The sequence below is a fragment of the Drosophila hydei genome, unplaced genomic scaffold (genome assembly GCF_003285905.1).
Source record: "Drosophila hydei strain 15085-1641.00,03,60 unplaced genomic scaffold, DhydRS2 tig00000290-arrow-arrow-pilon, whole genome shotgun sequence".
Taxonomy (NCBI): Eukaryota; Metazoa; Arthropoda; class Insecta; order Diptera; family Drosophilidae; genus Drosophila; species Drosophila hydei.
Genome location: NW_022045704.1, coordinates 1635726 through 1654385, shown reverse-complemented (window position 1 = coordinate 1654385; position 18660 = coordinate 1635726). Strand labels below are relative to the sequence as shown.

General features: G+C 38.4%; 1 protein-coding gene across 2 annotated transcripts in view; it reads right to left on the bottom strand.

Moving 5' to 3' along the window:
- Nucleotides 1-18660, bottom strand: part of LOC111593236 (lachesin) — a 149909-nt gene that overhangs the window by 34524 nt on the left and 96725 nt on the right. For both annotated transcript variants that reach the window (XM_030223802.1, XM_030223801.1), the window contains exons 4-5: nucleotides 10257-10370; nucleotides 1156-1356 (exon numbers count right to left, since the gene is read on the bottom strand). In XM_030223802.1, coding sequence (XP_030079662.1) covers nucleotides 1156-1356; nucleotides 10257-10370 — 315 coding nt within the window. The remainder of the gene's footprint in view (nucleotides 1-1155; nucleotides 1357-10256; nucleotides 10371-18660) is intronic.

The window sequence follows — 18660 nt, the reverse complement described above, 5'->3', positions numbered from 1 at the left end:
ACGGAGCGCATAATAAACACATAAAATAAACAAAACTTTTCAATAATCGACTTTTTTTTGCTCGTCGAGAAACCAGCTAGCCCCGGCCGCCTGCTCGTGGTGCTTGTTTAATGTTTGTTTGTGGCGATGCCAGGCGGCAGGCAGCAGGATCAGAGCCAGGACCAAGTTTCAATGACAAATGAAAAAAGTTGGCTGCGGCGCTGCCTCAAATAAATACGCATTTTTTATAGGCCAGCAAAAGTGGAGTGTAATGTTTTTTTTAAAGGACATCTTTAAGGACAACTGCAGCCAACTACTGACACGAGCTAGCCACGCAGCTATGCCCGAATCGTGGCTCTACACTTTGGAGATTTTGGGAATTGTATCGCAATTTGCATGCGCCGCACACACGCCCAAAGTTGCCAAAAGTGTTAACACAGCCAGCTGCCTCTGTGTGTGTGGGGAAGGCGTGGCCAAGCGTATGCAAATAAAAAGGCAACATTGTAATTGTATGGAGCCGAAATATATGCAAATTATTCATCATTGCTGATCAGAAGACGCCGCAGCAAAAAGCAGGCAACAAGGACCAGGAAGTAGACAAAGGCAGGAGACGAGATACGGACGACGAGTGCGACGGAGTGCGGAGTGGGGCGAACTTGTTAGGCACAATGCGTAGTCGGGCCCGGAAGTAGTTAAGAGCCTTGGGGAGAGCCAGCTTGAGGGATATTTTTGAGTGTGGGTGAAATTTGCATCCGCTGCCAGAAAAAGGGAATCTGTTGAAACTGCAGCGGAATGGGAGCAAATGGCAGATTAGTTTTGATTTTTTTGCTTCGGCCCTTAGACGAAGGCCCTATTGAATCTGTGGCCATAAAGCCGCCAAATTGCAGCTCAGCTACTTAGCATATTTGAGTGGGCCAGGCGCAGGATCTAAGGATATGTTAATTTGAGCCAGCCACACACACACACACTGAGCAGAGGTGTCCAAATGATGTGCACAATGGACCCAAGTGATTTGTGAGCCGCATAAATTTGGCTATAAAAATATAGAACTATCCCAAAAATTCAAAAACTCTCTGCGTCTCTCCCTCCATTCCTCTCAGCTACTTTGCATGAGAATAACAAAGGAGAGCTTTAAAATATGAGCTGCGAAAATGTGGGTTGATTGGCTGCACTTACCCAATATTTCGACGGTGTGCGTAATTTCGCGTGGCTCCATCGTTGCAATTTGGCAAATATAATCGCCGGCATCCTGGGGCACGGCGTCGCGTATCTGCAGGTTGAAGCCGCTGACGAGACGAACGCGCGGATCGGGCGTCACTTTAACAGATCCAGCAGTCAAGATGGCAATGCCACGCTTCCAGGCCACCACGTACGGCTCTGCAATACAAGGAAATCAGTTTCGATTGTGCATAATAATCGCATCTGACGACTTAATTGGTAAATGCGGCTGGGGCAATCACTTAAATTAAGTTGAAAAGATTGAATCACTCACACACACACGCACACACATGCACAGAAGTACAATTTTGCTGTATAAATTGAAAAGTCAGAATTCAAATGACTCAATTACAAGGCATTTGAAAAGATCTAAAAGGCTAGAAATTCAATTTGGCATGGACTCGCGCACAGCGCGCACATCAGACACAACAACAACCAGCGTGTGCTGTGCGGCGACACATACACTCGGTAACACCCACTTGATATCCGCTAATGTGCGGCATTTGCAATCATATGCCAGGCACTCGATATGCCAGAACGGAAAACGGAAAAAGCTAAAAGGGAAAAGGGCATGAAAAGCGGCTTTCAGCAGTCAGCGAGGCAGGAAGAACTGAGAGGCAGCCAGATATACAGACTGACAGACAGCCGAGCGCATTCATCGAACTCATTAATTGTGATTCCTTTTTATACCCTGTGCACATTGAATGTGACCAAAACAGCATGCTAGACTTTTGTGAATGGAAAACCAAATTGAGTAAACTCTATATGTAAGGCCTCGACTTGGATGGTTCACATGTTTATCCATTTTCATAATAATATATACTAAATATTTTTTAAAAATTTTAACAAAAACTTATTCCATATGCCTCTAGAATTTTAATTTTTAATTTGCATGAAATCGATAGGCATCGAACTTAACCATTAAATTTCATTCTTCAACTAAGTTATTTTTAAGTTACATAGAATAAAGAAATACAAAATTCAAATAATACAAGAAAACGAAAAAAAAAAATAATAAAAAATCTCAGCAAATATAAAAAATATAAAAATAGTTATTTAAAAAAATGTAGATTAAATTTTTAAGTTACTCCATTTATTTGCAGCATAACTGCTAGTCGATCAGGTGTGCCTAGAGCAGCTCTAACTTTTTCAAATTTATGTATTTTGTGTGTTGTGTCTGCGCGGGCCACGTCAAGCATCACGTGCCACTGCAACATGGTTTCTCTGTCTCTTTCTCGCTTTGTGTGTGTGTGTGGCAGGGAGGTTCGAATATTGAAATTGAAATTGAAGTTGTCCGGATTTGCTACTAATGATGTATGACTTCCGCGAATGGCGCTCATTAAAAATTAAAACAACAATTTCGATATGCGGGTATCGAGTATTTTAGTCAAGAGCAAAAAGCGTGCTGAAAATGAAGGCAACGGCGCTCATTATTGATGGCCTATGCCAGGGCAAAGCGTGAGGCTGAGAGATGTAAGAGAAATTGATTTCAATACACACACAAGACTCTTTCTCCCTCTCTCTCACTCTTATTGTAAGTGTGTGTGTGTGCAGACACTCGCTGAAACTTAGTGGTAATAAAATGCTTATGAAGTCATTTACATGCGCATTCAAAAAGCGTATTTATTTGCAATGAGTTCAACAACATCAACACGCCAAGCAGCAGTGAAAAGCACTGTGGCAGTGGCAGACGACGCAGCAGGCAAAGCCGAGTGTGTTATGCAACACACACGTTCTGACTCACACACACACACACTCAGACACATACAATCAGAATCACATTCACATTCGCCAAGGCATATAAATAAACTAACGCCACCTGCTGGCCTTAGCGTGCACTACGAAGCGTAGCAGCGAAGCAAAGAAACGGAAAACATAATTCGTGGTCTGTGTGTGTGTTTGACTGTGCATGTGTGTGTGTGTGCGAGCGAGTTATGTGCAGCTTGGCTTCTTTCGGTCTGCCAGTTACTTAAAGGCAGCCTGCATTTTGGTTTTCTATTTGTAGCTGCAGCTGCATATTTATTATTATTATTGACTATTCAAATTAGCCAAATTGTTAAACCAGCTTGAACCATTCAAATGCCAAGAAGTCAATTCATTATGCCTTTACTTATCTTTGTTGAAGATTTATATTATATAAGTCCATTATATTCCCTATAATAATTTAGCTTTTGCATATTTTTTAAACATTATTTAGAATTTTTATCCCATAAAAAATATTTGAATATTAAAATTAATTTTGAATAAATATTATTTATATTTTTTTTTAGTTTAGGATATAAATTAAAATATTAAAATTAAATATTAGTAACTTTAATTGTATTCTTATGATAGAAAAAATATTTTAATGTGACTTAAAAATTTAAAAGAATTTTTTATATACTAAAAATATATCAAGTCATTTGACTACATTTCCCTTAATTTAACTACAACTCAAACCCATATTTATTAACTTAGCCAACATTACGATAAGTAATCGATATTTATCTATCAATATTGAAGCTCAGTTAACCATATTATCAAGTAGAACAACCCACACATTTGGTCTAGCTGAAAACCCCAAATGATGATACAACATGAGAGGCGTAGCCACAGAGCTGAAGCTTTGAGGCGTGGTAGCGCTTAGAAAGTGTTTATATTATAATAGCTAACCACATGAAACCACATGAAAATGATGCTCTTGGCTAAAAGATTTCAGACTCAAAGCAGGAAATTAATAAGGCTTTGTAGTGGAGGAGAGCAACAGCAGCAGCTGAGCTGGGGAGGCGTTGCTAAAGGTATTCTATGTATGCCCTGGCTGCAATTGCGCTTAAAGTGTGGCCATCCACTTGAACAATGCAACATGCAACACAAATAATTCACAAGATCATATAAATTGTTACAGTGTGTATGTGTGTGTGTGTGTGTGTGTGTGCGTCTGTGTGTGATTGCGCTGTAACTAAATAAATTGTTAACTAAAATAACAACAATCTAACAAAAACAAGCAAAACACAAAACGCCTCAATTTCCGGTTTAGTTCTAAACTAAATAGAAACACGCTCACACACACGCACACTCACATACACACACACACAAAGAGAAGCTATCTGTTAGGGCGGAAACAGAGTAAAAGCATTTCGGCTTTTGTATGTCAGCTTCACATGAACATTGCCTTGCGTTTAGCCTCCTGCTGGAACTGGACAAATTGTTGGCCATGGCCAGCCACATGTTGTGCCTGTGTGTCTGTCTGTGTGTATGTGTGTGTGCCTTATTTAGAGCTCGAGCTAAATTTTAGTTTTCTACACTTCAGACCAGAGCAGACAGACAGACTGAGGCTCGCACACAGAGGCTATTCAAATATGGCCGACATTCGCTTTTGTTGTCGAGCTCTGTTTGTTTGCACTGGCCACACGGTGCGTATGCGCAATTTGCCGTTAAGCCAAGGCATGCCACTTGCAACAAGGAGCTGCTGGCCGTTAGACCGTTAGACCGTTAGAGCGACCGACATGTTGTTTGCCAGAGCGCAATTTATTGCATGTCGGAAAGGCCAATATTATAAGATGATGACCCCCGAAGATAAACGATGTTGCGGCTAAGCCCAAACACACACACACACAGCCAGTGGGCGTTGGGCGTGGCAGGCAAGCTGCCTCCATATGGCATTATTCTGCAACTTCTTGCACAAGTTTTCTCGCTCTCTGCCTCTCTCTGAGTGTGTGTGTGTGTGTTAAGTGTTGTGCGCGTACGTAAAAAGCGAAATTAGAACTGTAAATGGCATTAATATTGAAACTTTGTTGCCGCTGCCACAAGCCGCGTCCCTGCCGCAGGCCCTGGCCTCACGCTGTGCTTAGCTGTCCTGCTGTTTGCACAACTTCAACTTTTGCAACACGATTCCATTTCCGTTACTCTGTAATAGTTTCAAGCGCTATAGCCCCAGCCCCATCTTCGACTCTGACTCTAGCTGCGACTATGGCGCTCCATCAAAGCGTAATGAGCGTTTTCTCTGTGGCCGCCGTAGCTGAGGTTTTTGCAGTTGTTGTTGCGCCTTTTTGCATTTTATTGCATTTGGAGTTTGCCAGTTGCCAGTTGCCAGTTGCCAGTTTTTGTTGCAGCCACACTTTGTTTTGCCATTGTGCTGCGGCTAAAAACCATCAACAGGAAAAGGTCTTATGCGTGCTGACAAGTTAAGCACCGGCCTCAGTTACCGCAATACCAAACGGCAACAGCAACAGCAACAATTAATTATTTGAATCCATTTGGCAAGGCAACAACAAAACAAATGAAAATTAAACCGAAACCAATTCAATGCATTACGCACAATAAACCGATTTCATAAGCATTACGTATATATATAAATATAAATATATATATATATATATATATATATATATATATATATATATATATATATTTATTTATTTCATATTTATATAAATTTACATATTCATTACTAATTGAAATTTACATTTTGAGTTGCAGCATTTTTGACATTTGCTAAGGCTTTAAATATTTTGTTCGTTAAAACTTCAACAAGAAAATGTTAAGCATAGCGAAAAGAGATTTCGGATTTGTTAAGTTGTTGAGCTATAAACATATTTAAAAAAATATTTAACTGAATACTTATGTTAAAGTCTTTAGAGTCTTAAATTTCAATTCAAAAATCTTCTCCAAAATTAATTTTCCAATATTTTTACATTAAGCTTAGTTCTCTAAGCTAGTTTTCTTGCATACCCCTCTTACACACTTCACAATTCTAGGGTATTCATAATATATTACACACAGAGCCATCATTAAGCACTTGTCAAGTCTTTCAAGAGCAGCACTCTCCATTTATATTTGATAAAATTTGATGAGTGCGCAAATATTCAAATATGCCTCAGGAATTGCGTGTGTGTGCTTGGGTGTGTTTGTGTATGGAATCAAACGCAGTACAAGTTGATTAAAAGTCTTTCAGTAAACGTACGAGTATTTTATAAATTCATTACAAAAATAATAATTAAAGAAAACAACAACAAGAAGAAATTTGCCTAAGCAAATGTCAAAGCCACAGCTGAGTTTCATCATTTTTGAGTGATTCAAGAGTTTCACAAAATTTGATGAAGCAATTAGGGAAGAGTTGTTTAAGCAACTTAAATACTGGAAGCTTTATAAATACATTAAAGAACACTAAGTAAGCACGAGCTTGAGTCAACTGAACTTTTTGGCAACAGATTTCGCTTTCTTTTATTGCTTAACAATTTTTCAAATAAATTTGGATATATTTAAATGAAAAACAGAAAGTTCTTACAGAAAAAAAATGATGCTTAAATTAATTGGAATTATGTCCATAAAATAGCCAAAGAAAAATATGATTTATTTATGCAAATAAGTTCTTATAATTTAAAAATAATTCTTTTTAACGTAAGTTTAATTTCCTTGAATATAAAAAGTTTTTGTTTAAAGAAAAAAACAGAAAAAACCTGAAAAGTTTCAACTCATAACAGTTCCACTTGTTCACACTGACAATTTGCCAATAATTTTGAATGAAAATTCAAGGATATGTATGATAGAATGTACTCATCCGTTGCCAACGTACAGAGTATCTCAAGTGCTGCTCTATGAACGTACTTAACTCTAACGGCATTGCTTGTGTTTGTGTTGGCGGAATTACTTTTATGTTGCATAGCCGCAGGCGCAAGTGCCGACTAGTATATAAACAAAGGCAGCAGCGATAGACAGAGGGGTGAGGGGTGGGCGGGGCAGAGCACTGAGGTTACAGGAGCTGGCGTTGTAGAGCCTTGCACATATGCCAAAAGGGGAACAAAAAATTCAAATAACATAATAAAATGATAATGATGAAATGCTTCAATGTTGATTTAGACAAACTCTGGCGCGCACTCGAGTGCTCAACATATGTGTGTGAGCGTGTGTACATCTGTGTGTGCGTGTGTGTGTTCGTTTTTGAGTGTGTTAAGATGTGCTTATATTTCTTATTTGCCAAGACATAAGATTACTTTTGTAAAAGTGCGAAGCACCGCAATAAGTATTTAAAGGAATTTTCATATAATATGCAAATGAGCAATGCCACACAGAGCGAGAGAGAGAGAGAGAGGGAGAGCAGAGTAAGTGAGAGACAAGCTCATCATTTGGGCTCATTTTCATGTGATTTTCTTTCGAATTTTATGGGCGTTCGTCATAAAATAAAATGAAAATGTGCATAAATTTTAAATTTGTGCGCCTGGCAACGGGCTTCACGGTGGATTCATTCATTGCCTTTTGTTAAGTGTGGCGTTTTAAAAATTCTATCAATTACATTTTTAACTTTATGGCTAACACATAAAAATAAAAAGAGGAGAAGAAACGAACAAGCCAGCTGCCATCTGCCGGTCTTAACATATTTTTCCAAATATCCATAAAGTGCGCATTATGAACACGGCCCAAAGACGTCACGAGCTTTGATTTTGATTATTGCATTTGGGATCCTAAAGCTGAGCCACGCCAAAGCCTGCCACGGCTGAGAAATGTTTCTAATTAAACTGTCGTATGGGAGGAGCACTTTATTAGCATAGACTCTGCGCCCAGCAAACGGGAAGGAAAGAGAAAAACTCTGGACGCATTGGATCTATAATTTTCCTTTATTTTGCTTGGGCTGCTTGGGCCATCGTTTTTTCTTTTTAAGCTTTCCTTTAGCTTCCTTTTTATTATTACCCCAAATGCTTGTGGCTATAAGACTCTGCTCGGCAAGACTGCTCTATGTATCGTCCAAGTCGTTGCTCTTGTTGCTGGTTTTGTTGTTATTGTGATTGTCTTGCTTCCGCTTCTTTTAGTTTTTCTCTGTTTTCTACTACTTCTTCATTTTGGTTCGTTGGGGCAATGAAGTGCATGAGAAATGCCAAAAGAAAATGCCATGTTCCTTTGTTCTGTATGCTGGTTCTAATAAACGGTTGATATGACCACAACAACTCACTCACACACACTCTCAGATGGAGATATATTTATATATAAGATATACACTTGAAGAAACTTGAAAATATTATCCATAGTTGAGGTTGTTCCATGGATAGTTTTAGTAATGAGAATGAAGAATTCAAATTAAACAATAAATAATGTATAATGAATGGAGCAATGAATAATGAATAATGAATAATGAATAATGAATAATGAATAATGAATAATGAATAATGAATAATGAATAATGAATAATGAATAATGAATAATGAATAATGAATAATGAATAATGAATAATGAATAATGAATAATGAATAATGAATAATGAATAATGAATAATGAATAATGAATAATGAATAATGAATAATGAATAATGAATAATGAATAATGAATAATGAATAATGAATAATGAATAATGAATAATGAATAATGAATAATGAATAATGAATAATGAATAATGAATAATGAATAATGAATAATGAATAATGAATAATGAATAATGAATAATGAATAATGAATAATGAATAATGAATAATGAATAATGAATAATGAATAATGAATAATGAATAATGAATAATGAATAATGAATAATGAATAATGAATAATGAATAATGAATAATGAATAATGAATAATGAATAATGAATAATGAATAATGAATAATGAATAATGAATAATGAATAATGAATAATGAATAATGAATAATGAATAATGAATAATGAATAATGAATAATGAATAATGAATAATGAATAATGAATAATGAATAATGAATAATGAATAATGAATAATGAATAATGAATAATGAATAATGAATAATGAATAATGAATAATGAATAATGAATAATGAATAATGAATAATGAATAATGAATAATGAATAATGAATAATGAATAATGAATAATGAATAATAATGAATAATGAATAATGAATAATGAATAATGAATAATGAATAATGAATAATGAATAATGAATAATGAATAATGAATAATGAATAATGAATAATGAATAATGAATAATGAATAATGAATATGAATAATGAATAATGAATAATGAATAATGAATAATGAATAATGAATAATGAATAATGAATAATGAATAATGAATAATGAATAATTAATAATGAATAATGAATAATGAATAATGAATAATGAATATGAATAATGAATAATGAATAATGAATAATGAATAATGAATAATGAATAATGAATAATGAATAATGAATAATGAATAATGAATAATGAATAAAGAATGAGGATAATGAGTAATGAATAATGAATAATGAATAATGAATAATGACTATAGAATGATGACTATTGAACAATGAATAATGAAAAATAAATAATGACAATGATAATGATAATGACCAAGGAGCTGTGATTATCAAACAGTTTCTTCACAAGGAAATGTTTCACTCTAAAGTATTCACCTCAATCTAAGCATTTATCTATGTGCATGACGCTCTCAATTTCGCTGAGTGTAGATATCTCGGTAGAGACCATGACAGTTGCCTACATAAGTCCTCACATACGTATAATGTATGCCAAGTGTTTGGGTCCAAGTTTTTTATGTAGCATTTTGTATACAAACTTGACCAGCGGAGGCGAAGTATGAGGCCGAGGACGACGACGAACAGCTCCCGGCCTTAACCTTACTGAATGTGAGCATGTATATGTGAATGAATAGATGTGTCGGGCAGTTGTCTACTCACACTTGGAGTGACCGCTGCTGCTTACGCTAAATCCTTGTTATGTACAAATAATCTCGCACACACGACCGCATTTAAATTGAAAAACGTACATGGCACATGCCAGCGGTGCGACCATCACCATTTGAATGGGTCTGAAACCGAAACTGAAACCGAAACTGAAACCGAAACCGAAACTGAAACCGTAAACCGAAAACAAAAACGTGTTTGGCCACACCCAATGGCTGAATCTTGGGACAGACGCTCGTCAAGTGCTCATCCTTTGTGGTGCTGGTGCCTTGGATTAATGCATAGTTGCGGTCAACTGGCAGGCATCACATGGTGTAGGGTTAATTATGCACATATGTCCTGCATCTGCAGACCACAACATTTGAATGACAACTGAGTTAAGAATACTCACACACACACACTCGCACTCACACTAACACTCACACACGTTCGTATACTCACCCGTATTGGCCACCTCGCAGGGCAAAACTATTATATCTCCGGCAATGAATTTGAATGTCTCGGAACGTGATATGAACATCGGCTCATGCTTGGCCATCAGACCCTGGGCGCTGGCTGCAAAAGGACGAAAACAATTCAAATATTAAATATCATATGTATATATTTATATATCTATGTATGTAAGTGTTTATATGTGTGCATACTTCGGTCTAAGATATCAACTAAATTACAGTAAATATTATTAGCCTAACGAACGCACGTCACGCAGTAGATGCCATCGTCGTGTGTGTCTGTGCTTGTGTGGCTAATTGGTTTAGGCCATTTTGTAGAAAATTTGTCAAATGTCGCAAAGTTCATAAAGTGCATTTTATTATGCCCAGGCTAATGAAAGTTGTCAAATTGCTTTCAGACAGCTGACGGACGAGCTGCTGGATGAGAGCTCGCATATCCTTATGCACGTCCTGGCACACACACACACACATACAGCTTAAGAAATAATTTAGTGCTTTTGCTGTTGATTTGCCAATCAATTTTAAATGTCAATATGCATGTGCATGAGCATGTGTGCACATGTGCACATGTGTGTGTGAAATACTTGAGCTTTGCAAAGTGTTAAAATGCACTTAAATATTAAAACTTTGTCATCGTGCTCTCCATCGGAATTTGCATTAATTCAATTGCTTAGTTTTATGGGATTAAATACACATACACCCAGACATACTCACACATATAACTAGATATATATAAAGTTTTGCCTACTTTCGTTCGTGATTCATAAAATATGCAAAACTCTGAGGCGCCAATGATTATTAGTTTTTGAGCGAACTTCTGAATAGTTTGCCATAAAGAAAATATAATTATATGATATATACTATACATAATAATACCAAACGCACTACATTTGTTCAGATATTCACGTTCAGTTTGATTGTTCTTGTACTTATCTTATTGTTGTATAATTGCAGAAAAAATAATAGCACCACCAAGCATGTTAGTGCTATTATTTATTTGCTCAAATAATTTTTAAAATTGAAAAAAATTGAAATAGCAGCAGCACCCAGTTTTGTATTGGTGACATATTTTTATTACTCTATTTGTTAAATCTTTATATTTTTTTAATGGTTCAACGATTCTTTAAATTTCTTAATTTATTTGTTTTTTATTTCTTACTGAATTATAAGTCTCAGCTAATTTTTTTTACAATTTTTCAATACATCAATTCATTTCTGACTCTACAGCTTAAGAGTTTCTGCCTTTTGATTATTATGAATAAAACTTTAGCCGACTGGCTGAGGTAGTTATAGTTAAGCTTTTCACGATGAAAAATCTTATAAATAAATAAAGGATTTGCTTCAAACTTAATTGAAGCAAAACTTAAAAAGTTTCTTCCTCTTCTGCCTTAAAGATGGCTTCCATTACAAGCTGCTTTAGCAGGCACAAATATCAAGCTAATCAGTTTAATAAACAAAAAGTTGCTGAGCAGCGCTAACTTCCCACTCATTGCATAGTCCTTGCTGTCCGTCGCCTCATGCCTGCTTACCTGCGCTGTCATTTCATTTTGTAATTAGGCCACAATTACTAACAACGAGAAGGGCAGCCGGCCGCTGGCGTGACAATTATGTGGCGCTTGCAACGTTTGTGGCGTCAAATGTCAAACGGAAGCGTACATATCCGGTTACAGGCCCCATGCCGTAATCGATTACTTTAAGTGTGACAGTGCAAAAAAATATATAAAAAAAAGAATAAAAACGAACAAAATAAATAAATAAAAAAGTACAAAAAAGCGAACTGGTCGCACTTCCGCACGCAAACAAATGCACAAACAGAAAAAAAAGAGGAAGAAAAGCCATCAACCATCAGGCGGCATCAGGTTCTCGAGTAGCAGACAGCAGCGAGGACAACAATAATGCGTATAAACAAAATGCTGGACTTTGCTTGGCCCGGCCAGGAGCAGCAGCAGCAGCAGCGGCAACAAAAGCGTTGGCAAACAATTTAATACGTTTAAGCGAATGTGTCAACAGGCCAAGCTGGCTTGAGCCTTGGGCCACGAACCCAGGCATCAAGGACGACGAATGGCCAAGCACTTTTGACATCAGGACAAGGCGTGGGCGAGGGGCTGGCGCTGGCGCTGGAATTGATTCGATTACGCTGCGGGCACAATAATGAAGTGTCAAATGCTGTATTTATCTGCTGCGAAAACATTCGTGAATACTGTGAACACTCTCTATACATTGACCGAGTGCGTGCCCACACAAAGCAAGCAAGAAAAAAGCAGCCGAAGAAGCAAACGAGCAACGAGCAGCGAGAGTGAACAAATAGGTAAGCAAAAGTCGCCAAGGCTCAATGGTATTGGGCCCCTGACATGAGTTGGCAGCACTTGGGCCCTCGATGCCATGTTTCCGGCATTTTATTTGATTTCGCCCAGTCGTGCCCCACTTGCCCCACCTTCATATTTTTTGCCTATTTTTTGTGTATGTTTTGTTTTCGTTCGCTTTGCCCCACGCCCCGCGCCCCACTTCCAGAAGCAAATATAATTTCTTTTGTATCTGCAGCGGCTCGGTGGGGCTGTTGTCAGTCGTTGTCCCGTCGCTGCTGTGTATTCCGGCAATATTTTCGCAAGGATAAAGGCGTCGGCAGCACGTGCCTGTGCCCGTGTCTGTGCCTGCTGCTCTGCTGTCTGCTGTCAATCGAATCCTTGATGCGGATAATAACGAAATAATGTCAGCAGTAGAAACTTATTTCTTATGGCATTTTCCTTTTGAAGTTTCGTCTTAGAAGGGTTTCCGGACACCCAGCCAGCCTGCTAATAACCCAAATGACTTTCTGTCACTTGGGCACCGAAACAAGCCACGGATCTCCGCAGCAACAGGGGAACGTGTCCAGCGACAACAGCGACTCGCTAATTGGACACAGCTGCACAAGGACTTCTGCTTCGCTCTTTCTATTCTTTTCGCATAATAGAGTCAGTTAAGCAAAAGGCAGCTGCACCCTAACTGGAATACATATATAAGTATATTGATCTATTCAAAGTAGCCAAAGCAGTCATTACGCTAAATTGTTTGATTTTGTTGGAAATTCTATTTAAAGTTCTTCAACTAACTTGGAACAAAGCAAACTGAACTTCATGCTCAATTTGCTTGAAGCTTATATAAAATATATTTTTTAGACTTTAAGATTCAATTTATGAAAAACAAAACACGAGAGTGAGAGAACTTTATGATGAAATTGTTGAAAATCGAAGCAAAAACTATGCATTCGATCATAGATAAAGTCTGAAATTATCAAACCAATTTAGATGAGCGCAAATTATATTATGAATGCCATCGCACAGATCTCGTAAAGATATAAAAGCAATTTGCCGCTTTCTACCTCTAAAATAGTGATTTATAAATATCCAAACAACCGCCTTGAGTTTATAGGGAGAGCGAGCACAGGTAGGGAGATATTCCCGCTCTTACAACTTCAGCTTCCAATGCTGCTCTTACAAAATTATTACTCAGACTTACCTATAACCATATAACATTCAAATGAGCTAACCGATATGAAGGAGAGAAGCGAAAATATAAGCAGTTGAGTGGAATTTAATATTTTTTATTCCCAATTGTGTGTGGGCAAATTCTTGAACCCATCCATCCCACTGACTTCTAATTAAATTCAGCTTAACTCTGAAGTGAATTGTGCATGTTTTCAGTTGTTATTTCAGAGCTTTTATACTTTGCAAATATTTTAAATTTGGTTATTAAGTCAGGAGATATCCTTTCTCCTTAGTTATCCTTTTTTATGTGGTCCCTTAACTTGTTGGCTCGTATCAAAATATATTTTTTAAGCTGGAATTTATTCTGAAATACAGCTCAGGTCTTTTCAATTGCTATAATACGTATATGCATCTAAATAGCCTCTACTTAAGCCAGAATTATCTTCACTCTTGAAGCTGAGTCACGTTCGCATTAGCCTGTTTTTCTGATAGGATAAAAGATGTAAAGAAATTGTAGAATATATAAATATATATATTTATATATATATATATTTATATATATATATATAAATATATATAGAAAATTCACAGATTAAGTTGATTTTATAATTCCAAACTGTTTTGCCCTTTGTAGAGCAGCCGCAAGGCTATGTGTGTGTGTGTGTGTGTGTCTGTGTCACTGTTTGAAGCAACTATTCAATTTTAATTTTCAATTCGAGTGCCTGGCAGCAACTCGGACTGGACCTGGGCAAGGTTTTTTGCGGTTTGATATTCAAAGTTTTTCCATTAAAGTTATTCGCAGAGAATAAGAAAAGTTTGGCTCACTTACACACACACACACACACACACTCTCACACAAAGAGAGAGAGAGACACACGAATACTAATACACACATTTGCAAATATTCAATTTGAGTAGAAAATTATCAAACAAGTTTTTACGTTTTTTTGTTTTTCTGACCTTCGACTGAAATAGCAATTTGGATGGCAGAGGAGCGTTTTTTGGCCACGAGTGAATTGTAGGAAAATTGAAACATTTTTAAGCACGCAAAGTACATAAAATATGAAAATGGTTGCAATTGCAGTTGCAGCTGCAACTTCGGCTCGTCGTTGCCACCTGCCAGCGCCATAAAACGAGCAGAGCAAACAACTACAGTGAAGCTCAGCTGGCTGAACATTCGCCTCACAGCGCAATGCAAGTGAAGCTCTCTTAATATTTTTTTTGTGCTTGCTTTGAGGCGCTGCAAGGCAACAGCAGAAAAAATTTCATTAAACACCGCACAGAGTTCAGAGGGAGAGAGAGACAGAGAGAAAAAAGGAGTTGAGCAGAAGAAGCAGAGCTAACTAAATGCATGGCAAACTTTAATGCACGCACATTTGCAAAAGACGCGCTCGAGGCGACCTCAAGTAACGGCCCGAAAAAGCATGCTATGAAAAAAGCAAATAAAGAAAATTGAGAGAGTGAGCGATGCAAAGAGAGGCAGAGCGAGGGAGAGGGGCTGAGCGCAGCTGTAAGTTTATCTCATGCCACTTTCAAAACCAACACGTAATTTCCTTTGAGTGGCCACTTATCTCGCGCTCTCTCTCTCTCACTCTCTCTCACTCTCTCGGCTTCTCTCACTCACTCTCATTGCATAGTTCTTGACTAGTTGGCTGCATAAATCTCCCATAACTTGGGCAGTCGAAACTAAAGCAGGCAATGGAAGCGTGCTGAACGACAGCAAAATGAGCCACCAAATGCAGCGGAATCAAGGATTACCTATAGTTTACACACACACACACACACACACATAGTGTCTCTCTCTCACTCGCACACACACAGCTGTTCGCCTGCTTTCAAATTTGCTTTTTCCGGCCAGCGAAATTGAGTGAAAGCCAAAAGTTGCTGGCTGCAAGTTTACGTGTGGCAGCTGCAGCGCCGGCCGCAAAACCGACAACTTTGCCACGCTCATACGCCCATACGCCCACACGCCCATTTCCGCCACATGCTAAAACAATCTTAAAAGTTAGCGGGAAAAACAATGTGATTGCTAGTGAAATATTCATGAGGTGTAGTAGTGCTTCAGACTCGCAACTTGCAACTCGCAACTTGCAACTTGCAACTTGCCAAGCCGTAGACAATGCCAATGTAACTGCAATAACAAAAGCAACAACAATGGCCAACTCAAAGGTGATTTCGTCCGCTAACTAAAGTCAGCTGGAACGTGGCAAGCACTGGGCTAGGGCCAGCCGCTAGCCGGCAGTGCTTGCTGCTTCTAACCGGCGAATCGCTAATTTTAACGCTCGCCCAGCAACAACAAGAAAAGCAACAAACCTAAATTGATAGTAAACTGAATTGTGTAGCACGAGGCCCACATGTGGCCCATAAAATCTAAAGTTATGTCGAAAATTGTTGCCCAGCAGCTGTCGGAAATTTGTTTGCAAGCTGCGTTTTTGGCCGCGGTTTTTGCTGCTGCCCGCGCCTGCAAAATGTGGAAAATGGCGAAAATCCGCACAAGTGAAAATCGAAGAAGAAAAAAGAATTTGCAGGTTTTTGCTTGAGCAGCGAAAGAGTCGAGCTTCAAGTTCTGCCCGACTGACTGACTAATTGATACGCAGTTTGATTGACTGTGCGACTGACAGATTGACGCCTGATAAATGCCCAGCCAAAGCCAAAGAAACTAAGAGCATGCATTTATTATTAGTTAGCCAATTTGTTATCTTGAAAGTAAGTTCACTTGCAAGTGTTAGAAGAAAACTGAAGCTTCTAAATATCTTTCAGTATTCTTGCCTTTGGATTTGTTTCCAAAGTTTTTTTGCGTGAACATTTTTTGTATACTCTGAAAAATGTTTTTCAAGATGCATTAGACGCAAACCTGAGTTTTAGTTTATATTTCATTCAAAAAACTTTTCTTTAAGCTTTGCTTAAGCATGTTTAAGCCTGAGTGCTTGACATAAAGAAAAGCTGCATATAGAATTCGATAAGATTATTGGAAGCCTTATCTAACAAACATAACTCGAAGCTTTAGAAATGTTGCTTCTTAGCTGCAGCAAGCGGCTAACTGAAACACGAGTGTAAAGTGCGAATGGCTGATGATAAAGCATACTTCAGATTCTCAAAGGAGGCATAGGACTTGGATTTTATGTATATAAAATAATGAAAATATTTCAATTACGGAATTCCTCAAATGTGAACATATTTTTGGAAGACTCTTATCTATTACAGAGCATAAGATTTTCATTGAATTTAAACTTTTTTCAAGATTTTCGACGTGCTGTCTTCAATTATGAGACATGATTAGCTCTAGCAAAATTATTTTAAGCTAAAATAATTATATTCTTGCTGCCCAATAAAATTGTGTTGCGTAATTAATCAAAAATTCTATATTTATACATAATTTACAAAGTAACAAATTTGTATATTTATAATTTAATATGCCAACATATGTAAGTCTATTTATAAGCTGAACCCATTGAAAATGGGAATTTATTTTGTTCATTTCTTTTGTTTGTTGCGTGACTAGCGTTTAACATGTTACGCATACGCACTGATGAGCAGGCCAAACAAGCGTCACACACACATATAGTAAACGAGGAAATGTCCAGGCACACACACCCACACACACACACACACACACACGTATGCAATGTGTCACCTTTATGGCGACAGGAAAATGAAATCACGTTGTCCCTCACGTGACAAATGTAATGATAGATGTACGACTGTGTGTGTGTGTGTGTGCGTGTGCGTCCTGTGTGGCAGCTTGTGCCTGGGCAACAAGCACGTTTCAGCTACAGCGTGGACTCCAAGCGTCGACAACACGTAGCGAGATGCGCATTAAATTGTGAAAAATGGAATTTGGTGCAAATCAAAAGCGTATTACGTACAGTCAGCCCCCAATAAGTGAGACGCAAGATTTCTTTCTCAATTCGCTTTGTTGTTTTCGCCTAGGAACGTGCCAAACAAATCAATGGCCATGAACCTGCCTGCCTGTCGCCGGGAGTGGCCTTTAACTGTCGCCATGTGAATTTATGTTTTGCTGTTTTTGTATTTTTTTTTGGACAACTGTCCCAAGGCCACGCCCACACCTCGCTGCCCACAGAGAGAGCTGCCAGAGCACATGAATATCTTAGAGTAGCATATTTATTGACTTGTCGTCGCCTTTTGCTCTGCCCTTTGACCCGACTCATATGCCATCAGGACAACTGTTCGCAGCACCACTCAAAGCCAACCAACCACCCACCCACCCAGGCAGGCAGGCAGCCCGTGTGGCCACACCGTTTGACTGCCTGCTCGTGCATTAGCCAAAGGTTATGTCGGCTGACTTTAGGCGCGATACTTATGAACGCGAACGCGACTTCCTGCCTCACCCGCGCACGCCTACCAACATTTTTCACACTCAATTGCCTGGCAACCTTTTTGCACGGGATCACGCGCCACGGCGCCCGCCATCAGCCAGGCCAGCCGCCAAGCCACCCGCCAGCTACTTAGCGTATGTGTTGCATACAACACGGCGCGGCAACCGCTCGAGTGTGCCTTTTTGCACTGTGTGTGGTGTGTGTGCCTCAAGTGCTTTTAGGCAGCGTTTTTAGTTTCCTTTTTGCCAGCCTTTTGTGCAGCGCCTTGTGTATAAATTGTACTTTCTTTTTGTATTTTTGTATTTTGATTGTTGCTGCTGCTTTCTGGTGACATTTTTATACACTCGGGCATACATGGCTGTGTGAGTCTGCATATCAGATTAGCGCATATATCATATGTAATGGCTACCAAATGACGGCAATGATTTCAATTTGCCGATAAAAGCAAAACAAACACGTTAAGAGGCGCAGGCCAAACAAAAGGCGGGCCCAAAAATTGGCAGTGGCGCATTTTGGCCTTTCAAACTTACTTGATGCTCTATACGGTAAGTGAAAAGTGAAGTATATTGGCACAGAACTTTGGCTGCTTACA